Consider the following 20,430-nt stretch of genomic DNA (forward strand, 5'->3'; position numbering starts at 1 on the left):
TCAGAGAAAGAAACAATGCTGGAAAACAGCCTGAACCACAACAAATTTATAATTGAAATAAATGAGGTCTACAAATACAGAGAGAGCTGACTGGAGAGTGGAGAATTCTCCAAATTAACTTCTATGTAGAAGACTTTCTTAAAAAAATAAATAAAGGATAAGTAAGTTAAATCTGGGCTTCACTGGTGGCTCAGATGGTAAAGAATCTGCCTGCAATGTGGGAGACCCAGGTTTTATCCCTGGGTTGGGAAGATCCTCTGGAGAAGGGCATGGTAACCCACTTGCCTGGAGAATTTCATGGACAGAGGAACATGGGGTCACAAAGAGTTGGACACGACTGAGACTAAGCATAGAACACACATAAGTTAAATGTGCTAACCTACAGCTAAGGTATAGATTACATTATTAATACTCACCAGTGACTGGAGCAATTGTTTACAATTTAAACCAACATTAAGACTTTTCTAAGAAAAGTATTTTATCACTAACATTGCTTAGAAATGCCAGATCTTGGTGCTAGTGACAAGCAGCCTGATATTATTATAATCATCATCATCTTTAAATTCTCAGAAAATTTATAGCTTGGTTGCCTGTACCTGGGGAGGACTTCTCTCATCACCTAGCTTTAGTTCACCCTGGCAGTAGGTCTCAAAGAATTTAAGTTGGGAAGCTAGGAGGCTATTAGTTAGTATCCTGTATGAAGTATCCTTTAATGACTAGGTGAGTTATCTTGCACCCTTCAGCATCAGTCATCTGCTGCTCTGCTTCTAGAGTTCCTGCCACTTCCACTCTTCTCTGGGCCATCTCATGGCTTCTGCTTACTACCATACTTAACCATCTTTCAGCCTCTACCCTTCCTGTGAATTCCTTTGAACTGTTAACTTAATTGGTTGTCTTGCATTCGAGTCATCAAAAGAAGAACCAGTAACAAAACATTTTGAACCAGGCTCCCACAGGCTATTACCCAGTCTGCAGATTGATTGCCTTTGAGTCAAGCACCCAGTCCTGGGCAACCACCAAAGGCCAGAGTGGCAGGGCCAAGTGGCTGACTTTGCTGAGGAGAAGTCTGGGCAAGGCAGGTATTCAAATTGGTTTCTCTCCCCAAACACTTCTTCTTCTCTCCTTTTTCTTTCTTTCTTCTTCCCTTTCCCAGCTCTTACTACTTGTCTGCTATCTACTTTCTCTTCTCTCCCTCTTTACCTTTCCCCTGTTTCCTCTCTATGATAATCTCTGTAGATACACAGATGTGAAGCTTCACAACTTGATATTCACTGCTCACTCTTTAAAAATCTTAATTTGTTTCCATTACAGCATCAAGTCTCTTATGCTTAACTAAAAGCAGATAAGCAAATTGGTACCTTAATTCATTATCCTTTAAGTAATTCCAAGTTGACTTTTGGTTTTTGTTCTATTATGTTTTAACACCTAATTCTTTAACATTAATTAAAAAAATCACCCCCCCCCCCAAATCATTATTTGTGAAACTTACTAAACAGTCTCTTTCAGTGTAAACAGTAAACTTTCAGGAAGAGTGCTGTATTTGGGGAAAGAAGTGTCAGAATTCACTGCTCCAAAGTCCCTCTGAGAACTATTCATCATTCAAGCATTTCATAAGCTGTTGTCTTTTCATTTTTACTCCCACATGTCCTATTTTGCTTTCTTCCCAGATTGTAGATGTCTTGTAGCAGACATGATAGGAAGGAGTAACGACATTAAACATGATAAAAAAGAGCAGTGGAGAGATTATCAGCCCCACTCACACAGCAGCTTGATAGCACTGCCCTGATCAAGAGTTTCCTATACTCCAGCCCTCTATTTTTTTTCTGAAAAGAAAATCTAATTTAACAAGAAAGTTTTATAAGAATTGCTTTTAAAAACATCATCCCACCTTTCTAACATTAATTTCAAGTTTTAAGTATTTCCTCCAAAGTGAAAGTCGCTCAGTCGTGTCCAACTCTTTGCAACCCCATGGACTAAACAAACAGTCCAGGGAATTTTCCAGGTCAGAATACTGGAGTGGGTAGCCTTTCCCTTCTCCGGGGTATCTTCCCAACCCAGGGATCAAACCCAGGTCTCCGGCACTGCAGGCGGATTCTTTACCAGCTAAGCCACAAGAGAAGCCCAAAGTGGGTAAGAATTTTTGCCTAGCTACTATTATAATTAGGGATACATTGCTCTTTCATTCCCAGCAGAAAATGGACAAGAAACTTTGCTGTTGTGGCTGCAGGAAGGTGGCCAAATGGTTCTCCAATACTTTGCGCAATCTAGTTCCACACCCATTATGTCTAACAGGTCACAAACATTTATCAATAAAATATGGTCTAACCTTTAGGAGTTCACAATCATAATGTACTGTTGTTCTTCCAAACGGCCATTGCCAAAGCCTTCACTTTTTCCTTCTTACCTTTTAACTCTTTAACAATTTGGCACCCTGCCCTCACCCAACTCTCCATCAGCATTTATCATTTTTATCATAACTGCTTTACCACAACTGTACATCTGCTTTCCTTCTAAGAGGAAAGACTCTCTCTCTTCTGTATCACCAGGCCTAGCATAGCGCATAGAACAGTTGGCAAAGGAAGGGTTATTGCATAAATTACTATCATCATCCAAGTAATAGCTACCATTTTCAGAGCACTTACTATGTAAACTACTAAGATAGTTATGAAAACAGATGCACCTGACAATTGGTATTACTGGCCTGTAAGTTGGGAGTCTTATCCCTACGAAGGAGCCCTTGATGCACTATGGCAGAGGTTAACTACTTACAGTTTACCTACATTATCCTGAAGGCTTTCCCTGAGCAGACCATCCAGTCCAAGCAGCACCTCAGTTACCCTCCAGCACATGCTACTGTCTAATATATTCCTGTTTAATGATGTCTCCCTCACTATAATAAAAGCTCCAAGAGAACAGTCATCTTGCCTAACTTGGGCAGGTAGAAAGTTAAATAAATGAATCTAAGCTTCCATTTCCTTGGGTGGCCGTGTTGACTTGCACACAATAGATCACAAGTAGGTTTTTATATTTATGCTTAAATTTCAGGATAATTGTGTTGAATATCTTATGGTCCAAAATGAACTCTGGGAGTGGAATAAAACTAAAAGTTCCGTCACATTCTCCCAAGCACGTACTGACATGGTTGCTGGAATTTTTGCTGCAACAAGAAAGCCACTTCCTCTGACGTAAGGTGGCCCACATGCCTGCGTCTTGCCACATCCTCTGATAACAGAATTCAGGATGGCTGGGCTGGCTGGGGCGGTCAGGATTCCAGACGCTCACGCTAACAGAGCCGGGAGTGCAGGGGTCTCTGGACCCCTTTGGCCTGCAGTCGGCCGTGAGGAGGTGAGCAGGAGGGTCTCCGCGGATTCTGGCGTGTCCGTAGGGCGGCTGTACGCCTAGGGGCGCCCTTTTCTATTGCGTTCCGCTTCCTTTACCTCCAAAGCCCAGAACGCACCTCCAAGCCTCCAAAGGGCGACGTCATTGAGACCCCTGTCACGTGAGGAAGGCGCGACAGTGTCCACAGGCTCCCGGCAGGGCAGAAGCCTGGCGGGGTGCGCTGGACCGTGTCCAGGACAGGCCTTCCCGAGCCCCGCCTCAGGTTCCCGCCCGTTCCGGACTCTCGCCCCCGTCGCCGCCGCGGCCAGACGCCAGACGCGGCCCCGCCCACCCCGCAAACGACCTGGCCCCGCCTCCTGGCCCCGCCCATAGCTCCCGCCGCGACCCCGCCTATCTGGACTCGGCTTTGGTCCCGCCCCTGGAAGCCCCATTTATTCCGCCTCCAGCACCTACACCGCCAGAACCAGCAGGCTAGTGGCTGTCGGTGCTGCACCTCCTCCTACTCCCCGCGTCACTGCTGCCGCCATGCCCGGAGGTCTCCTCCTCGGGGACGAGGCTCCCAACTTCGAGGCAAATACTACCATCGGCCGCATCCGTTTCCACGACTATCTGGGAGACTCGTAAGTGGCCACCTCGTCGCCCTGCCCTAGCCTCAGGGTTACGCCCGGACTCAGGGGTGCCTTCCCTTTTTCCTCCCTTCGGTCCTTCTCACCGCTCGGCCCCTGCTCGTCGCCTGCCTCCTCCCCTCACCGGTTCCTGCACGTGCGTCTCGTTGTCTGGCCGCTTCTTCGCGGCGGCGCTGCGGAGGGGCAGCGACCCTCCGGCCCGCACTGCACCGGCACTTGATCGCCTCTCGCTTCTCGGCCCCCGCGTGGTTGGGCTGGCTCCCGGATGAGGAAGGGGGAGGGGGAACAAAATTGGGTTCCCGCGGGTCCCAGGAATGGGAGGCCAGTGCGGAGGAGAGTTTGAGTCTATTTAGTTCTGTTGGGTAAACTGTGCGAGTAGCGTGGTCCAGCCGAGGCCGGGAGGGGGAAGGGGCCGGGCAGCATCGGCGGTCAGTTCCCGGGACTCGTGCCCAGGGTCGTACCTCCCTCCCTCCCTCCGTTCTGCAGTTCGTTCCCCGGGGAAGGTGGGTAGCCAAGGCCAGCCAAAGGACATTCCTGCTGGCTGAAGGTTTAGGAAGGGCCCAGCGTGTTATCTGAGGGTTCTGCTTGCTGCAGTGGTATTTGCAGGCTTCTCAGCACAAAAAAAATTTAAACCACCAGCTGCCAAATTGATGACTGAAAGACTTTTTGTCCAAAGCCTCCGCCAGCTGCTAGAGTTTGATTTGATAACAGCTTTGGGAGGAACCCAGAACACTCTGTGTGCGGGTGTGTCCTTTATTCCAGAACTTGCAGCACCCTGAGGGAAGGGCTTTCTGAGGTTGTTCAGTTTGCAGTAACTATGGGTAGGTCATGGACACCAACACCTCCCAGTTGGAGGCCCTTGTGTTTAACAGCAGAGTGCTTCTTAATGCCCCTCCCCCTTCTGCCTAGCTCCCAGCCGCACGTAGCCTTGCCAAACTGGTGACCCGTGATCTAGCCTAGCAATCATACTATTATGACTAGGAGTATATTGGTGGAACTGTGGTTTGACAGCTTCTGAATCAGCAAACTTCAAGTTGATTAGATTTAATATGAAACATCCCCAGCTGAGTCTAGTTATATTGTGGTTCTGGGGTTCCAGTGCCTGTCCCCCCCACCCCCGCCCCCACTGTGGTCTAAGGCTTTACAATCCCTTCTTGCTTTGTATCCCTTTTATAAAGTGTCCAGGTGTATATATTACAGACAGAGGGTGAACTTTATGAGATGAATTAATGATAGGCCAAACCTCTGCAGAGCACCTGGGAGAGATTCTTAGGCCTAACCAACCTCTTCGAAGTGTGTTAGTTGCTCAGTTGTGTCTGACTTTTTCTGACCCCATGGATTGCAGCCTGCCAGCGAGAATCCATGGGATTCTCCAGGCAAGAATACTGGAGTGGGTAGCCATTCCCTCCTCCAGGGATCTTCCCAACCCAGGGATCAAACCCGGATCTCCCACATTGCAGGTGGATTCTTTACCACCTGAGCCACTGGGGATTTTTTTCCAACCACTGATTAAGGGAAAAGCTAAGTTCTTTGAAAGAGAGGAGTAGGCTAGAAAAAGGATGAGAAATGGAACACTCAGACCTTAAAAGCAGGCAAAGACTAAAGAAATACAGACCATGTCCAGTCTCATATTCAAGTATCTAGGTGTTAGTATTTCTCCAAAACTCCATGGGATTTTCAGAGAATGTTTCTTCCCATTCTTAACCTACAGCCCCCACCCACATAAAACAAAATCTTGCCAAAGCTCTTAGGTTGTATAGATTGAAGCTAAATATTATTATGAAGCATATATTTATTGTAGCAATAGTTATAATGATGTCACCATTTTAAGCTAACCCTACTTGTTTGGATTTTTTGTTGATCTGATTAAAAGTGGTACCTTCTCAGGGAACCAGCAATAGGAAGGTGAGAGAGAAAACTGCATCTATAAACAAATAATACACAAGTCTGCCTTGGGTCAAGTATGAGAGAGTACTATTTCCTGTCTTACCCCAAAAATAAGTTTGAGCCTTTTATAACACTATAATAAATGGATTGTGCTGAATATAACTTTTCCCAACTCCATTCTTCATGTGATTTCAGTTCAGACTATCAATTTTTGATCAGATGTGTTTTGGAGAAAAAAATTATGATTTCAAACATCACAGGTACCTACCCTTCCCCTGGACAATTGGAAACAGCCAAGGGGTTTGGGATGAGTTTATTGAGCCCAATCACCATATGTATGTGATAGAAGCAGCTTCTTCACAGTACATCTTCACCAAACAAAACGTGGGTTTTCCTTGGGTTTTTCCAGGGGGATAGTGAGTTGGGACCATCTCCCTTAAAGGAGGAAACCTTTTTGTCTTTTGAAAATGAAGGAAGGAAAGGGGATACTGTAATTGTATTCCTCTGAAGAGCAGCAGTAGGGAGACTTAGAGGGGAACAGACCACAGTAAGACATTCTCAGGAGTTACTCTGTTCCTAGCCAGGAGCAAACTAGAGTGTGGCTTCTGAAGGGGAAGATGTAAAGTGGCTTCAGACAGGTTTCCTTAACATGATTCAGCAAAACAGTGTCTTGACTCACAATGCAAAGAGAAGGCCTGATTTTTCTAACTAATCACCTCTTTAACAATACAAGAGGAACTGCCCTGTTCATTTTTTTCCTCAACTTCTGGAGACTTTGCTTAAGTCTCATCTGACCCTTAAATAGATCCTTCATCACAGACTCTAAGGCCTAGATTGTACTCATAACTAGGTTAATTATTTTTAAACATTTTAAATAAATCTCTTATTGCCCTTTATATATATAAAAAAGTAAACATACCACACCCTCCCACAATCTTAAAAATATTACCTTTCTCTTCCCAGTCTTGCCACAGGGCCATCCATCCTTTTTATAAGAAGGTCTTTTCCTTTCCTGAAACCTTGGGAGCTGAGTGGCAGATGTAGGTGGGAATTAGGTACCCTGTCTCTGCTTTCTTCTTTGTGCTTCAGGAAATTTGGCAAACTTCGAGGAGGTCAGTGTGGCGTCTAGGCTACCGTGAGTAATCTACTAGTTTAAGGTCCTGCTTTAATGTTGTTAAGTCAACTAGAGTGTGGAAACTGAGTGTTAGATTTTCAGTTGAAAGAACAGTTTCTGCTGCCCAGAAGACAGTACTCCAAAGATTCTTGGTGACTTAGCTTGAAATGTGCTTAAAATTTATACAAGTTTAATCTTAGGCAATGATGATTTAGATAATACTATTTCCCTAAGAATCTGTAGTTGTAGAAATCAACATTAAAGGCTGTATTTTTTCTACCAGCTTGGTCTAAAGGAAGAAGAAACTGCATGTGAAGAGATAGGTGAAACTCTTAAAATGCTGTTGTTTTGTCAGGGTACAAATATTGGGTGTCCTGTTTAGCAAGTTAGATCAGTAAACTAGTTTTACAAAAGTTTTTATATCTGTTCACTTAAAAGAAGCCAAGTGTCAGCTTTAACTTTACATATAAATAGAGGATAGAAGCCTATTTATTTCAGGTTACATAATGTGTTTATTATTTAAGTCAGGCATTGGTCTAGATTCAAGCATACTGGCTCATCCATTATTGGAGGTGAATGTCAGCATATCTGTGCTTAGAAAAAAATGTAGAAAGTATAAAGGAGGGGAGAAGCTATTTTAGTAAGTATTTAGTTTGAATAGCACAGATTTTTTTAGCTGAAAAGGACTCAGGGTGGCTCTGGAGTTACTAAAGTAGGCAATACCCTGACAGTCTTTTTAAATATTTACCATATTGAATTTTATATATTTGATTGAATTGGGCATGAAGCAGGTTTTTCTGGGGAGATAATTGAAAAGCATTCCACAATAGAAAAGTTTAAAAGTGATTGTCTTCCAGTATGGCACTGGCACAAAGACAGAAATATAGATCAATGGAACAGAATTGAAAGCCCAGAGATAAATCCACGTACCTATGGACACCTTATCTTCGACAAAGGAGGCAAGGATATACAATAGAAAAAAGACCACCTCTTTAACAAGTGGTGCTGGGAAAACTGGTCAACCACTTGTAAAAGAATGAAACTAGAACACCTTCTAACACCATACACAAAAATAAACTCACAATGGATTAAAGATCTAAATGTAAGACCAGAAACTATAAAACTCCTAGAGGAGAACATAGGCAAAACACTCTCCAACATAAATCACAGCAGGATCCTCCACCTCCCAGAATATTGGAAATAAAAGCAAAAATACACAAATGGGACCTAATTAAACTTAAAAGCTTTTGCACAACAAAGGAAACTATAAGCAAGGTGAAAAGACAGCCCTCAGATTGGGAGAAAATAATAGCAAACGAAGCAACAGACAAAGGATTAATCTCAAAAATATACATGCAGCTCCTGTAGCTCAATTCCAGAAAAATAAATGACCCAATCAAAAAATGGGCCAAAGAACTAAACAGACATTTCTCCAAAGAAGACATACAGATGGCTAACAAACACATGAAAAAATGCTCAACATCACTCATTATCAGAGAAATGCAAATCAAAACCACAATGAGGTACCATTACACGCCAGTCAGGATGGCTGCTATCCAAAAGTCTACAAGCAATAAATGCTGGAGAGGCTGTGGAGAAAAGGGAACCCTCTTACACTGTTGGTGGGAATGCAAACTAGTACAGCCATTATGGAGAACAGTGTGGAGATTCCTTAAAAAACTGGAGATAGAAATGCCATATGACCTAGCAATCCCACTCCTGGGCATACACACCGAGGAAACTAAATCTGAAAGAGACACGTGCACCCCAATGTTCATCACAGCACTGTTTATAATAGCCAGGACATGGAAGCAACCTAGATGCCCATCAGCAGACGAATGGATAAGGGTGTACATATACACCATGGAATATTACTCAGCCATTAAAAAGAATTCATTTGAATCAGTTCTAATGAGATGGATGAAACTGGACCCCATTATACAGAGTGAAGTAAGCCAGAAAGATAAAGACCAATACAGTATACTAACGCATATATATGTAATTTTAAAAGATGGTAACGATAATCCAATATGCAAAACAGAAAAAGACACAGATGTACAGAACAGACTTTGGGACTCTGTGGGAGAAGGCGAGGGTGGGATGTTCTGAGAGAACAGCACTGAAACAAGTATACTCTCAAGGGTGAAACAGACCACCAGCCCAGGTTGGATGCATGAGACAAGTGCTCGGGCCTGGTGCACTGGGAAGACCCAGAGGAGTGGGATGGGGAGGGAGGTGGGAGGGGGGATCGGGATGGGGAACACATGTAAATCCATGGCTGATTCATGTCAATGTATGGCAAAAACCACTACAATATTGTAATTAGCCTCCAACTAATAAAAATAAATGAAAAAAAAAAAGTGATTGTCTTCATGCGTGCATGCTAAGTCGTTTCAGTCCTTCAGTCATGTCCCAAATGGAGTGGATTCCCATGCCCTCCTCCAGGGGAATCCTCCTGACCCAGGGATGGAACCCACATCTCTTACATCTCTTGCTTTGGCAGATGGGTTCTTTACCACTAGCGCCACCTGGGAATCCCCAATTGTCTTCATAAACATTTAAAAAGAAAGCATTTAAAAAGATGTTGGTGATCATCTCTTCATTCACTTGTGACCTTCTTTTCCTTATTCAGATGGGGCATTCTCTTCTCCCACCCTCGGGACTTTACCCCAGTGTGTACCACGGAGCTCGGCAGAGCAGCGAAGCTGGCACCAGAATTTGCCAAGAGAAATGTTAAGATGATTGCTCTTTCCATAGACAGTGTGGAAGACCATCTTGCATGGAGCAAGGTACTACCTGTTGGCAGAAGCTTTGAGGTTACAGATCATGTTATAAATTTTATAGAGTAGCTTGGCTTTTTTGAGGTGAAGGTGATATTTTCTTTGATACTAAATGATAGAGAGTAGGAATTAGCTTGAATTAGGATAGAATAAAGCCAAAGCATATGGTTCTTTGCTTTTCAGGGGTGTAATGTAATGCCTGTCATACAAATAGCAGGGTTGAGAGTTACTGCATAGCAATCATTGAGACTACAAGTGGCAGAAGGAAGAGTTTATAGCCGACTATATAATACTCTTTAAAGTATAGGAACACACCCAGGTTCATGTTTCCTGGTGACCTTGTGCCTTAGAATTTTCAGAATTGTGATCACATTAAATAGGAAACAAGTCCCAACTTTACACCTGGTTATGTAGGAAACCTCAAGGTGCCTGTGGCATGAAACCATGTCGGTTATTATTTTAGTGGTGGTGACGTGATAGACTGCTAGTGACAGAAGGAAGAAAGTTAAGCCCATAGAATTAAGAAACATGGTATAATTTGTTATCCATTTCAAAGTTCATGAATGCTACCTTTATCCTGTGGCGTCTCTGTGGCGTCTCTGAAATCCACAGAGGTTCTTAATCTGCTATGCCACCAACTCCTGTTTTACTTTCAAGGCGTCACAGAATACATAGACCTTATTCCAGCATTAACTCTTTTTCCTGACTTCCTAAAACCCTACCCAGATAAATTCCTCATTCTCCAGTCATTGTTTATGCTCAGACTTGCCTACATGTTTCATTAATATTGCTCCCTCTCCCTAGAATGTCTTCCTTTGCCTTGTGAAAATTGTATCCATCCTTCAAGGCCCAGGTCAAAGTCATACCCCATCCTTAAACCCTTGCCTGGCTCAGCAGTTGTACACATGGGGAGGATGGTGTACTTCAGCTTCTGCCATTTGCACATTACCATCTTGCATTTGCTACTACTTACGGAAATCATCTAACCAAATTAGAAGTTCCCTTAGAGGCAGGAACTTTACTTATCCGTATCCCACGTGTACTTAACCATAATGTTTAGCCCACCTCAAGTGCAATTTCAATGCCAGATCAAATAATAAAGCCAGATGGTTTTTTTTTCCCCAAAAAAACTTCCCAGAATAGAAAAATGAATAAAGTTTTTTCACTAGGGGAGGAAGGCATAGAGAGCGGAAGCAAGTACATGTCCTTCAATTCAGACTTGGAATGCTTTGCTTTTTATGTGGACTTCACCCTAGTGTAAATTCACCTCTGCCTTTTTACCTGTAAGAGATTTACCTTTGACTTGTTCCTGAAGTGAATATTCAACTCGATTCTTTTTGCTCTAAGCTTTGTATTTCTTCTCATTTCTTAATATCTTTGTTTTCAGTAGCTTAATGTCTGAGTCAGGGTGCTTTTGAGGCAGGGGTCAGATCAGTACCATATCTACAGAATTATCTTTGCCTGTGACATAATTTCTGGATGTGAACTCATTGTTACTGATGGTTTTTTTTTACAGTGTTTGGGTACTCAGAGGTACCTGGGATTGACGTCTTAACTCTGTATTATTCCACTTTTAGAGAGTTTAATGCTGCTTTCTCAAAGCAATAAAAACATGCTGAATTTGAAGAGCCTTGAGCATGAAAAGGCTCTAGGTTATAACCTAAGTACTATACCCGACTGTTATTTCTGTCAGTGAACAGTTGGGATAAGGAGTGTTCATTTATAAATTTTCTTATTAAAATTGTGTAGAGAAATTATTATGATTATGGTCCTCTCTTCCCTGTCTTACAAAATAATGGCTGTTAACTGATTGCATTTAGAGGATATGCCTGCTTTAGACTTCCCTTTTTCCCTTTCCCCTTCATTTCAGGATATCAACGCTTACAATGGTGAAGAGCCCACGGAAAAGTTACCTTTTCCCATCATTGATGATAAGAATCGGGACCTTGCCATCCAGTTGGGCATGCTGGACCCAGCAGAGAAAGACGAAAAGGGCATGCCTGTGACTGCTCGTGTGGTGAGTTGTGTACATTCACTACTAGATAATCTGAAAACATCTATCCGAGTAAATGCTTGGGGCAACTCAAGTAAATGGGTGAACATCTCCAGTTAGGAGATAAGTGTCTGCTGGCACTCTCACTTTCTCTCTAAATGCTGGTACAAAGTAAAATTTTTCAGCTAACTTATTAATAAACGGCTTAATTCACAGCTTTTGGAAATCTACATAAAAATAGTTATCCTAACATGTCATCTAGAATTGTGAAATCTTTTGCTATAGTTCTTCTGACAGCCCTCTCTTTAAAAGCAGTGGGTCATAGCCTTCTTCATAAGGCATCTCTTGTTTTGAATTCTTATTTGTTCTGTCCTTATCCACCAGAGAAGAAACTTATTCCCACATCTGCAAAAATATATAAAATTTTGAGGACCATTGTCAACTCCCATGGGGCTTCCCAAGTGGCTCAGTGGTAAAGACTCTGCCTGCCAAAGCAGGAGACCTGGGTTTGATCCCTGGGTTGGGAAGATCCCCTGGAGTAGGGAATGGCAACCCACTCCAGTATTCTTGCCTGGGAATCCCATGGACAGAGGAGCCTGGCAGGCTATGGTCCATAGGTCACAAAAGAGTTGGACATAACTTAGTGAGTAAACAATACCATCAACTCCCATTAGTATTGTTTTTATGATTATTTCCCATAGTTAACATAGTACCTTCCTGAGGCCTTTTCTGGATTCAGTTCACAAGTCAGTTTTTCTTACTAAGATAGCCAAAACCAAATATAATTCCCTTTAAGTTTAGGAATATAACATAGAGAAGAAAATCATAACTATTCCAACTACCCAGTTTGTTTGGCATATCTTTCCAGATACTTGGGGGCTTTTGTTATTTTGTTTTGTTATGCCCTTGAACATTTTTAATGACTAAAGAGCCTTATAAGAGGCTTTAATATAAAAAACATGCAGAGAATTCTTCCTGTTTATGTGTCTGTGTACTTTGCAGGTGTTTATTTTTGGTCCTGATAAGAAACTGAAACTGTCCATCCTCTACCCAGCTACCACTGGCAGGAACTTTGATGAGATTCTCAGAGTAATTATCTCTCTCCAGCTGACAGCAGAAAAGAGGGTGGCCACCCCGGTTGACTGGAAGGTAAAGATGCTAAGAGGGCAGAACTTTAGCCACCCCAACTTGCCTGGAAGGCCTCTGGGGCCATCTGAATGGCTCCCTTTAGGGTGTTATCTAGGGCTGTGTTTCTGGCATGCAAACATACTGGGAGGATTTTTCCTCCTTGCTGAGTTTAGGATTTACGGAGAGGCCATTTTTCAGTGTCTTTAACACCTTTTATACAAAACACAAACTCCCTATATTTCTAACTTTTAGGTTATTTGGACAGATTAATTGGTTAGAATGATTCCTTTTCCTAAATAAAAGGATTTAAAAAAAAAAAACTTGAACTCTTCCTGATGGCAAAACATTTATAGGAGAACTTAGTTTGACCACTTAAGTCATGGGTATAAAACTATTTGGTGTATTAATGTCTTGAAACATTTCTCTTAAGCCTCTGTCTTTTAAACCCATGTAGAATTCTCTGAAACCTGTTCATGAATTTTTAATCTCTATGGTTCCTGCAGTATGTAGGACATGGATAATATCACAAGAGTTTCTTAATGTCGCTACATTTTTTAATCTGCTAACCTGAATACCTGGTCTTGTTATTTTGCTTCATCTGACCGGCAAACCATTGAAAATCTGTGTCCATTCATTGAACCTATGTTTACTGAGCCCAGACAGTGGGCACTGGGATTTAGCAGTGAACAATCAGTGTAAAGTCCCTGCCCTCACAAAACTTACATTCCAGTGGGTAAAGACCAACAGTAAAGTTTATAGTACCTTAGGTGACAGTGTATGACAGAGAGTAATCATGCAAAGGTGGGGAAAAGGGGAGCAGAGGTGGGAGGGGTTGCTTTTATATTTGGCTGTCAAGGAAGGAAGGCCCTTGTCTGAAGAGACCTTTGTGGAAGACATAAAGAAAGCGAGAGACCAAGTCCTGCATCTTTAGGAGGGAAGAGCACAGCAGGCTTAAAGGAACAGCTAAGGAGTTTTCCTAAAAGTGAGCTTGGCATGTTCAAGGAACAGGAGAGCCACATGCCTGGAAAAGGCAGCAGGAGTTGAAGGTAGGGACCAAGGGTGAAAGAGGAAGCTGGGTTCAGTCACACAGGGTAGTGAAAAGGACTTATTTTGAATTAAATTTTAAAATGCAGTAGCAAACCATTATTGGGTTTAAAGCAGGACTATTTCTTGTTAAGGTGGGGAAATACTTCTCTTCCCAGAAGTGTCAAAGATCAATTTGTGAAAGCAGAATACCTCAGGGGGAGAGAGCAAAGCAAAGGAGACTTGATTATTCTCATCATGAAAGATTGAATTTCACCATTCTCAATGTCTTTTCAATAGAATGGGGACAGCGTGATGGTCCTTCCAACCATCCCCGAAGAGGAAGCCAAAAAACTTTTCCCTAAAGGAGTCTTCACCAAAGAGCTCCCATCTGGCAAGAAATACCTCCGCTACACACCCCAGCCATAGGCTCACCACAGAGTTGGTTCTGGAGCTGCCCACTTAGCACCATGAGCCAGAGGACACCCGCTGTCCATCATGTTTCCCCGCAGCAGTCCATTAAAAACATTCTGGTGTGATCACAGCCAAGGTCTTTAGGTTGCTATACTACTGGCTTATTAAATGAAAACAGCACTAAAAATTCCTTGGGATCCTTTGTGCCTTCAGCAGCTTTCTCCTCTGTTCATATATCTTCGCACTCTCTGCTGACTCTCCTCGAAATTTGAGACTTATCTTGGATCTCTGCAGGGTTTATGACCAAGAGGTGGTGTCAGTTTATGGTCAAAAAAGCCTGCTTTGCTCCATCATTACTGTGTTGGCCAAAATGTTCATTTCGCTTTTTAAAACGTGAACCAACGTTTTGGCCAAGCCAATAGAATGACTGTCAGGTTTGGGGTTTTTTTTGTTTTTTTTTTTTTGCTCTTCTAATCAAATCCTCTGTTACCCATTTGGGGAAGGAATAGAACTTGGGGTTCAACTTCCTCTGTACATATCTATGTGTGTAATCTAAGAACTTAAGAGTAACCCAAAGTTCTTCAGTATTTCATGTTTTGATCACAACTGGGGGAAAAAACCTTTTCAATTCAGTACTTTTCTAGTAGATAAATGAAAGATGAGCCTGGGGAGAGAATCTTTAAATATTTTGCTATCAAGAAAATTTTTCAGTAAATTTCTATTGAAAGCAAGAAGCTATGGAAAAGGCTCCACTTGCCTGCCAGAGAGGTGTAGCAGAAGGCATGACAGTGCCAGGTGCCTTTTGGAGAATTTCTGGATGTCAGTCTGTTCTACGATGATGTGCATGTCAAAGGGCCCACCGTGGGGAGAGGGAGAGGACGACTGAAAATGTTTATCTATTCTTGCAGTGGGGGAGGGAGATGTTTTTCTGAATTTTGCTTCTTAGGGTTCAGCAAATAAATCCTCTTGTCTAAAACGTCATCAGAGAATTCTGTTGTCACATTTTGAGGTACTAGTTCAGACTCATGTCCTGAGGGCAAGACGTCTCCTTGCTAGGACTGACACTGATGCTTCTCTCCAAAGACAGATATATAAAAGTTCATGTAATGAAAATGGAGGAGCCGCTGATGAAAATGTGATCCTGCCACATCTCCTGGCCTACTTAGCACCTTCGTATTACTTACGTGGGCCCTGTGGAATCTCTGACCCCTGCAACAAAGAGCTCCTCTAACCTAATACCTTAACAGGGGTGCTGGATTTAAGTATACCAGAGTGATGGGACATCTTTTGTTTTTCTGGAAAGAGTACGAAGGATTCCTAACTCAAGAGTCTCTCAGATTTACTATACTGTCCTAGGTTTAGAAAGAAGGGTCCCATGCCTGGTATAATCTCTTGCATGTAGCCCTCTATACCTTTATTGAGTAGAATAACATAAAATCTGATCCCTGGTGCTGTGTTTTAGAGCAGTCATTAATTTTTCATTTCCTTGATTTCACCACATGTAAAATTTGGGTGATGCTAAGAAGGTTGAGAAGAAAGGTGAAAATTCCAAGTCATATCCTTGGGAATGCTGGTCTGAGAGAGACTTGGCTGGCATCTTGCTGTCACCTCTTCTCCAAGTCACTGTGTTTTGTGCTTAAAGAATTAAGACTATCTGGTATTCTTTAGCACATCTCTTTTGAGTAACCCCTGGCTCCTCAAATCTTGTCACCTCCCTGTTAGGTTCCTCACTGTTCTCTTCCCTTGGCTATTCACCTTCAGTCCTGCCTCTCAGAGAGAGTCTGGCTTAAGTTGAAATCTCCAACTAATTATTCACACATGAGTCTTAACCTTTACTGACTGATGGGACATCAGCCATTAAATTTATAAATTCAAAATCAAATTCATCAATTATTCCCCCAATAAATACATTGCCCCTCTTGTCACTCTGGCATACAAACCTTGATGTTTTGTTTAGCTATATCTATCTACCCTACCCACATAGATTATGTCAGTATAAAAATGCTGAAAAACTCAAGGAAAAGGGAGGTCATGTACCTACAAATTGGTTCTATCACGAAGCAGCCATGAAGCCATGGGAGTGTGAGTATTCTCCAAATGTAAAATGTTACATAATGAATATGTGTTGAGAGGGTAGCAGTCCTTTTTTCTCTTTTTTTTTAACTTGGCATGGGAAGGAGAATTCCCCTGTCCAGAATTGTTGCTCTCAATTTCATAGAATAGATTTAATAAATCCAAAAATTTATTAAGTGAAAATGGATTATATGGCTGTTGTGGCTGAGAGAAGCTTAAGAATTTAAGAGGCAGTCTACTGGGTGCCTTCTCAAAGAATCAGCAAATGCTTTGGCGAGAAGAGATAGCCATCTAAGATTTGCAAAGTGACTTGAGGTTCCTTGGTGGTCTTGCCAAAAGTCTGACCTTACCTCCAACCGTTCCCCTGAGGGTAAGAATCCTCATTGAGAGGCTCAGAAAGGGGTAAAGAGCTAGAATGGCTGTGTCTAAAGGGATATGTCAAGATGCCACTCGGATGCAGTGAACTGGCACAGTGATTTACTCGATTTGACCTCCACCACTTTGGGCAATGCAAATTGAGGAAATACAACTTTGATTCAAACTTAAAGGGTATGTTAACTAGTTAAAAAGGCATTGCCACTTTGTCAGTGATTGGTTCAGCAATGAGCACTGAGACACAAATAGAGGATCATGAGTTTCTACAAGAATTCTTTCTCAAACAAGAGCAACTAGAAGCCGTTTTTCTCTCTCATACTGAATATAAACAAGAAAACATGAGACACTGCTGCTGCAGCTAACTTACAACCTGGGAGCAGGGATCCAGCCATAGAATGAGGTTGTAAAAAGGTCAACAGCCAAGTGGAGAGAAAGGAAAACATCTGACCCTTCATGATCTTCACTGAGTCTTAACAAGTGTGAACCCGTCCTACCTCTGGACTACTATAACATAAAATAATAAATTACCAGACTTCCTTGGTGGCTCAGTGGTAAAGAATCTTGTCTGCCAATGCAGAAGACATGCATGCGTTTGATCCCTGATTCGGGAAGATCCCACATGCCACAGAGCAACTAAGCCTGTGTGCCACAACTATTGAGCCTGTGCTTTAGAGCCCCGGAGCCGCAGTTACTGGCCCCACATTGTTACCCCAACAACTGGAGCCTGTGCACCTGAGAGCCTGTGCCCCGCAAGAGAAGCCACCACAATAAGAAGCCCACACACCCAACTAGAGAGTGGTCCCCACTCTCCGCAACTAGAGAAGAGCCTGTGCAGCAATGAAGACAGCACAGCCAAAAATAAGTAAATAAAATTTTTTAAGTAATAAAAATAAATTACCTTAGTATTTAAGCCTCTTTGAGTTGGGTTTTCTGGTACCTGAGGCCAAAAGCATCCTAACTGATACACATAGAATTAAGTGTCCTCTAGTTATTTCAAATAACATGATAATGTGCCTCATAAGATTGTAGACCCCACCACAGGCTGACATCTGTTTTTTTGCTACTTCTTTATCCCCTATCTTGTGGAACTCAAGCTTCAGTATGCATTAAACTACATGAGGAGTGTGTTAAAATAAGCAGGTCAGGGCCCTTCCCCCAGACATGGGTTCCACAAGTGGCCAGAAGTTCTTCATCTGTCACAACCCAGGTGATTGTGATGCAGTATACAGCAGACACTGCAGTTCACCGTAGCCATTTCCCCTTAATCTTCATGAAAAATACCCAGATTGTATTAAGGGTGCCAAGTTGAGGTGCCAGTTAAAGTTCATGCTAAGATGATAGGTGGGTGTGGTCATGTGACAGTGTTGGCCTGTGGTGGGGTCTCTTCCTGAAAGTGCCTTGCCTCACTGAAAAGCAAATGGGATGACTGAGTTACAGATGTCATTTTGCCACCCTGAGGATAAAAGTCACAGGCCAAGGATGAAAGATAGGGAGTCTGAAAGGAAACGGGGTCTGTGGTAACTTCCTTAGACAGCCAGACAGTCCTGGCTGCAGGACTGCTGTTAGGTGTGGCTGCACCTAACTTTGTTGACATGTAAGTGCTCCACAAGCCACTCTGAGAAATACTGCCCTGTTCTAGGTATCTGGAGGGGCTTGACTTTTTCTCTAGTGTTTTCTTCTATTCTTTCTTCTATTATGGTTTTCCCTGGAGTAGAGAATCATATATTCTTTTAAAATCTTGTTGAAATGAAAAGGAATAATGGATCCTAACTATTAAACAATCACCATAAAATTCAATTTTATTTGACTTTTTAAAGTAAAATGAAAAGTGATATTAAATAGTACTATGCAATGTAAGATTGTTAATTTCTCCTAAACTGCTTTTAATAACTAAGATTATGGAACATGGTTCCATTCTTCAATATTTACTAGGTTGAGGATGGGGGGGAAATAACTTTACTCTGTAACATGTTAGGGAGGCACTAGTTGTAGCAATAACACATCAAAATTAATAGTTCCTATGCTTTAGATAGTAGTGGGTTAATTGTACAATGCTTTTGATAACTTCTACTCTATCATAGGTTGCTCTCAGCTGGATGCAGGATTTCATTTGCTAAACCATAAGTTTAAGGTATCTGAAGGATTTTGAACATCTCAGGTATAAATGCAGCTACTTAAAATTAGAGCTTTTGCAGCAGTCCATCAAAATTGTTTGTTAAATAAACGCAGAGATAAATTGCTTTAGCAGTTTGTGAGTAAACTCCTTGCCAGGTAGTGTTTCAGCACTTGAGTCAGGATATTAGCTGGGCCTCTAAACTGACTCCACGTATCACGTAAGTGCCATTAAAGTCCTTTTCTAAAATGGGATCCAATTTCCAACTATAAAAGAAAGTCAAAAGTAACATATGAGACTATGAGATTTCAGAAAAAAAGAAAAACAGTAAGTGCAATCCGAAAACCTACTGAAAAGTTTCCATTTAATTATCTGGAACACTCCCTTTAGAAGAGCTTACATATTAAAGACTTTGAGTAAGTAGGTACCTGGTGCATCACTATCCCAACAAACATCATCTTGTAAAGAGATACATTCACTTAGTTAGTGTATCAAAGTGCACTTAAAGAGAAATGTGAGGAGAGTTGAATTCCTGTTAACTTTGTGACTGATTGCAAGACAAACTGGAAACTTTTCTCCTAATTGTAGTGAGAATTTTTTAAATTAGGGGACCTGGAAGTGACAGTGGCAAGCGACAAGCCAAATCGCTAGACGCCTAATGAGGTGTCACATTTGTGAAATAGATCCCTTTAAGAAAGAGGATGACCCAGGAAGACTGCCTACAAGGAATTCAATTGCTTTGTTTAGAGGAACCAATAACCATCGGTTTGGTCAATGCAACTTTCCTTTCCCCAATAGACACACTGCAGACCACCCTGATTGTCATAAATGATAGTCATAGGCCCAGAATGTCTATTAAAAGTTTCTTAGGATGGTGTGATGGTCAAGGGACTTATGAAGCTGTATTTCCACAGCACATCATTTTTTCATAGAAGACATGTTTTCTGGAGTGACTTGGCAACTGGGGGAAGGAGGGTGCTGAAGGCTCCTGAAGCCCATTCTTGGCACCACTGTTGTTGCTACATGGCTCACTCCTGCATTTGCCCACCATCCTGTTGCACTGTCATAGCTGTCTTCTCCAATCCACTCCACTCAGCAGTGGGCTCTGGCCCAAGTGAACTCTCTTAGGGGCCCTCACAGAGATCCCTTGAGTAACAAGCTTTGCAGGCTACCCTCCTCCCCACCAGACTTGCCTCCATATTGTCCTTGCCCAGTGTGACCAGCCCTCTCCCTTGCCTGCCAATGATCCCTGGATTTGGGATGATTCCACATGCCAAGGGACAACTAAGCCTGTGTGCCACAACTAACTTGGGCCTGGGTTCTAGAGCCTAGGAGCTGCAACTATTGAAGCCTGCATGACTAGAGCCTGTGCTCTGCAACAAGAGAAGCCACTGCAATGAGGAGCCCGCACACCACAATGACAGTAGTCCCTGCTTGCCATAACTTGAGATAGCCCATGGATAGCAATAAAGACCCAGTGCAGCCAAAATTAATTTTTTTTAAATAAATAAATATCACGAAGGGAATTAGGAAGGGGGAAATTGGAAGAGGGAATCACAACAAAA

General features: G+C 42.4%; 2 protein-coding genes across 5 annotated transcripts in view; one reads left to right on the forward strand and one right to left on the reverse strand.

Annotated features, from left to right (window-relative positions):
• AADACL3 (arylacetamide deacetylase like 3) overlaps nt 1-4,187 on the reverse strand; it is a 114,632-nt gene extending 110,445 nt beyond the window's left edge. Inside the window, exon 1 of one of the 4 annotated variants that reach the window (XM_043923432.1) lies at nt 4,090-4,187. The gene's annotated coding sequence lies outside the window, so the exon portion shown is untranslated. Of the gene's footprint in view, nt 1-4,051 lie in introns of all 4 variants that reach the window. The other 3 variants (XM_043923431.1, XM_043923433.1, XM_043923430.1) reach the window with 3 other exon arrangements.
• PRDX6 (peroxiredoxin 6) lies at nt 3,247-15,283 on the forward strand. Its single transcript, XM_043923434.1, has 5 exons — nt 3,247-3,959; nt 9,599-9,755; nt 11,617-11,763; nt 12,742-12,888; nt 14,191-15,283. Exons 1-5 carry the CDS (start codon nt 3,865-3,867, stop codon nt 14,317-14,319), a joined length of 675 nt encoding a protein of 224 aa, XP_043779369.1. The 5' UTR covers nt 3,247-3,864; the 3' UTR covers nt 14,320-15,283.
• The last annotated feature ends 5,147 nt before the right edge of the window (nt 15,284-20,430 follow it).

The sequence above is a fragment of the Cervus elaphus genome, chromosome 14 (genome assembly GCF_910594005.1).
Source record: "Cervus elaphus chromosome 14, mCerEla1.1, whole genome shotgun sequence".
Lineage (NCBI taxonomy): Eukaryota > Metazoa > Chordata > Mammalia > Artiodactyla > Cervidae > Cervus > Cervus elaphus.